Source organism: Merops nubicus, unplaced genomic scaffold, assembly GCF_000691845.1.
Source record: "Merops nubicus isolate BGI_N331 unplaced genomic scaffold, ASM69184v1 scaffold38367, whole genome shotgun sequence".
Classification (NCBI taxonomy): Eukaryota; Metazoa; Chordata; class Aves; order Coraciiformes; family Meropidae; genus Merops; species Merops nubicus.
The window spans coordinates 8759-13095 of NW_008619074.1; the positions used below are offsets into that span (position 1 = coordinate 8759).

At 48.0% G+C, this 4337-nt stretch overlaps 1 protein-coding gene across 1 annotated transcript in view; it reads left to right on the plus strand.

The window, feature by feature from the left end:
- The first annotated feature begins 1028 nt into the window (after positions 1 to 1028).
- The window catches only part of GFI1B (growth factor independent 1B transcription repressor), a 4068-nt gene continuing 759 nt past the window's right edge, over positions 1029 to 4337 (plus strand). Inside the window, exons 1-4 of the mRNA XM_008943656.1 lie at positions 1029 to 1143; positions 2656 to 2802; positions 3246 to 3508; positions 3781 to 3929. Coding sequence (XP_008941904.1) covers positions 1029 to 1143; positions 2656 to 2802; positions 3246 to 3508; positions 3781 to 3929 — 674 coding nt within the window. The remainder of the gene's footprint in view (positions 1144 to 2655; positions 2803 to 3245; positions 3509 to 3780; positions 3930 to 4337) is intronic.

The following is a 4337-nucleotide window of genomic DNA, read 5'->3' on the forward strand; positions in this document are numbered from 1 at the left end:
CAGCATCGAGCCTGTTGTCATCCTGCTTACATGAGAACAGTTACGAGCCACGGGGAGCAGGCACAGGGCGGGCTGGGCTCTGGGTAGGAGAGATAACAGACACATTGCAAGAGAATTTTGTATGATTAAATTTCAACATTTTATGTTTGTTCCTAACCCGTCATTTCAACGGTCTGTGATACTTGAGTCAGGTCCAAAAAGTAACCTCTCTCACCCAGCACTTCTGCTCTGCCTCTGCTTGACTGTTTGTCAGCCAAAATACAAAATACTCAGGCTATGGCCAATGAGAAGGAAACCCACCAGACATCACAGCTGCATCTCTCCTCTTACTGAGGTTCTTTCTGTAATTATTATTTGTGTAGCAATTTCATGGAAGAATCCACATCATGGCTTGGGCCTGGATCTCCTAGGTGTGGTACAAACACTAAGACAGACCCTTTCTCAAAGGATCTCCAGCCCACGGTCCCCACTGTGTCCTCTCAGGCATGGTGAGGTCAGAGATGCTCCATGTCCCACAACCAGAGCAGAGAGAGATCCTGGCTTCTGACGTATCTTTGCCACAGACACAGTTTTGGTCTGTACACAGCTTTCCATTGAAGCATGTCTCTGTTTCTCCACCTACAATATAAAGCCAGCAGTAATCCCTTGTCTCAAGCTCAGGGTAGACTGTGAAGTGTAATTTTTACAGAGTATACTGTAATCTGCAGTCCCATCTCTGATTTGCCAGCCTGTCTCTGCAGTCAGTGGCACAGACTATATTGCAGGTGCTATTTTCATCTAGCTCCCTCCACAGCTACGTTGCTCTCCCCAGAGCTGGGATCCATCATGCACCTAAACCCAAGCAACCACTCCCTGCTTTTCAGCTGCATGGAGGGAGCTCTGAGGTGAACTCTCTGTCCCCCTAATAGAAAAGTTTTAATTCTCATCACTGCTGCACACAGGGCTGATGTGCAAATGAGGAATTACCCCCCGGAACCAGAGATTTACCTGCTGTTATTCTGTGTTTCTGCCCAGGCAGTGGATGGAAAATGCCACGTTCCTTTTTGGTGAAGAGCAAAAAGGCTCATAGCTATCACCAGCACCGCTTTGGGGAAGATGACCTGCCTGTACTCACCTGGGATCCAGTAACCTCGCCCTTCACTGGTGAGTAAATCCATCCACCAGGCCTGTAAGAATACACTGAGGCAAATCAATAATTGAGTAGGCAAGCTCAGGGAGTGGGATGAGTGAGCTAAAGAGCAACTGAAGGCTTCCACACAGGGAGTGTCTAAGGACAAACTGATCCCCTGCTGTGCGCCCTCTTTCTCTAGGCCAAATCCACATTGTCCCACTGAAACCAAATTTAGATCCTCCCTTTGTTTCCTGCTGGGTTGCTGGGGAGATCTGAGACATAAGATTGCTGTGTGGAGTTGGTCACATTTGGGAAGGGTGGCCAGCTTCAGGCAGCTAACTTGGGAAAAGAGCGTGCACTTGGTTGTCAGTCTCCCTCCAGCTCACAGCTCTGCCACCTCGATCTCCAGCTTGCTATGTTCACCACCCACATTCTCTCTGGACCTACATCTTCTCTACCTCAGTGTGTCACCACCTCGTCCCGGTGATTTGCAAGGAAGATTTCTAGTGGTAGCCTAACACTATGAAAGGAGTCCCACACACTCACAGGTGAAGGTCTGGTTGCTATGCACCATAATAACCTCAGCCCACACTGCTTCTGCCTACATCTGCTGCCCTCCCTCTGCTCCTGTTCATGCTCTCCCACAGCCATCCATGCAGTAGCAGGGCCAGGGCAATTATCTTCTTCCTTCTGGCACCATTCAAATTTTCTTTATTCAAATCCAGGATCAACTTACCCTTTGTTCTAGCCTGGCTATCAAATTAGAGTCCAGCCCTATGATAAGTCTGATAAAAAAGAAAGGAAGTGACATTTTCATTTCAATTCCTGCCATCATCCTTTGCCCATTGGTTGGGTCCCTCTGGTGCACAAGAGGGTTTGGATGACAGATGAACACTGGCCTTCAGCAGCCCAGTCCCATCTCCAGCAGAAAGGAGGAACATGTATTGAACCCCTTTCCATTTTAGATTCTGACTACAAAGTCTACTTCTGACAAGTGCTGGTTGGTCTCTTCAAGGGCTGGGGCAAGTGTGGAGAAATGTGAGAGTGCACAGGAGGAGATGAGGTTCTGTGGTCACCTTTCAACTGCATGAGCAGTTACCTTCCCTCTCTGCTTCCCTACTTGGCTGTCCATAAATCCAGGTTAACAATACCCACCTCTCTTAGGAGAGGGGTGGGGAGGTTAATAAGTTAGTGATTATTAGTTACTCACACATATTAAAATGGCTTTAAATAGGGAAATGATTCTTACAGACATGTGGCCCTTTAGGGTTAATTTTCTCTGATTATATTGGGTATCTAGTGTCCTATAATTTCTGCCTGCCCCCTCTATCTTGTCTATCTCATCCTGCTTGGAATTTCCCTTTGTCAGCAATGGACAGACCTTGATTGCCATGCTGATCATGCCACTCAGAACTTAGGGAAGTGAGCAGGGGCTTGTGTATCCAAGCATGACTTCTTTCTTACAGAAGTACAAAACCCATCCTTATACACTCTTCTCTTAACAGCTAGAATAAACTAACTGTGACACTACTGTCTGATTACAGCCACAGGAGACAAGACAGCAGAGGACATCAAGAAACAGGACCTAGAATGTGTGGTTCCAAAACAAGAAAAGGACCCACCTGAACTGAAAGAAGAAAGTGTCCCTGTCCAGTACCTGAGCAGGATGCTGCAAGGCCCTTCAGCTCAAGGTCTGGTACCTGAGACCACAATTACAAAAGAGGTCAGGGCTGAGCTGTCTTATGGATCCCCTACAACTGGGTCTAGATTTTCAGTAAATGGCAGTTCTTATTTTGAGATCAATGGTGTGATGCAGATCTGTCCTATATGGGCCAAGGCAGGTGTCCACATTGTACTTGTTCAAGCACGACACAAAGCAGGGCTAGCAGGGGGGGGTTAGTATTCCCTTAGCACCCACTCTCCCATAAAATTTCTTCAGATTGAAATCAAAGTCATAATAGGAACTTTGTTTGGGGATGAGGGTTGGAATCAAAGGAGGAGGAGTTACCAACTGCAACGCCCAAGGTCAGGCAAGACATTAAATGGGGGGATTGCACATGAGGAACTTTTTCACGGGTGCCCAGCTGCAGGCAGTGACACGACACTCACTTCTCCCTTTCCTTTGCACACTCAGAGATGGCCATCCCAGGTCTGCAGATCAAAGACTGCAGCAGCACGACAAGCACCCCTACCTTCTACAAAGCCAGCTTTGCATGGGATGCTTACCCCCTGCCATACAGCTACCGCCAGATGTCCTCCACCATGCAGTCAGCCCTCCTGGAGCACCCAGTCAGCCTGTATGGAAGCCACCTCCTGCCAAGCACTGACCCCCCCCTGGACTACAGCATGCATTACTCCTCGGACATGGAGACCTACCACTGCGTGAAGTGCAACAAGGTGTGTCACAGAGGAGAGCCTCAGGGATGGGGAGGGGCTGGGGTGTTTTTCGTTGCACTGGGTTGCACCAAAGTGCAATGTATGTGGCTCAAAATGGGCATCTACTTGTTCCTCTGAGTAGGGGACAGGGCTGTTAGGAGTGATGCAGTTCACACGGCTCACGAGAGGGAAGAATAAAATCAAATAAAGAGAAGAAACTGAAACCAGAGGTGGAAACACAGCTACTTCCTAAAAAAAAAATAAAGAAAATCACTGCCATTTTGTTTTTGTAGGTTTTCTCCACTCCTCATGGACTGGAGGTCCATGTCCGAAGGTCTCACAGTGGGACCCGTCCCTTTGCTTGTGAAGTGTGTGGCAAAACCTTTGGACACGCTGTGAGCCTGGAGCAGCACACCAATATTCACTCCCAGGTGGGTAGCATGTTTCCAGGTTCCATGTTGCTTACTCCATTATAAAGGAAGTGACATTTCCTAGGTTACAAAGGTGCTGGCTTTCCTGTCACACCCAAGGGCAATGATAGGACCTCTGAAGACCACAGGTCCTAGTCTCAAAAATCTCAGTCTGCCCTCGAGAATTCCTTGGATGGGAGTGGGAGGATCATTGCTACTGGTTCTTCTGTGCCTCACCTCCTCCTACAGGGTGCAGGAGTGTGGATCACAAGATGTGATCCATTTCCATAAGTAACCCTCCTCACATTCTCTTTGTACTGCACCAAGCACATCAGTCCACGAGCTGAGGAGATTTGCTTATCAAATCTACTCTTCTCAATACTCTTAAAGCTCTTCAAGCTCTGTCTTGCAGCCACAGACATCCCATGATTTTCTTTCCC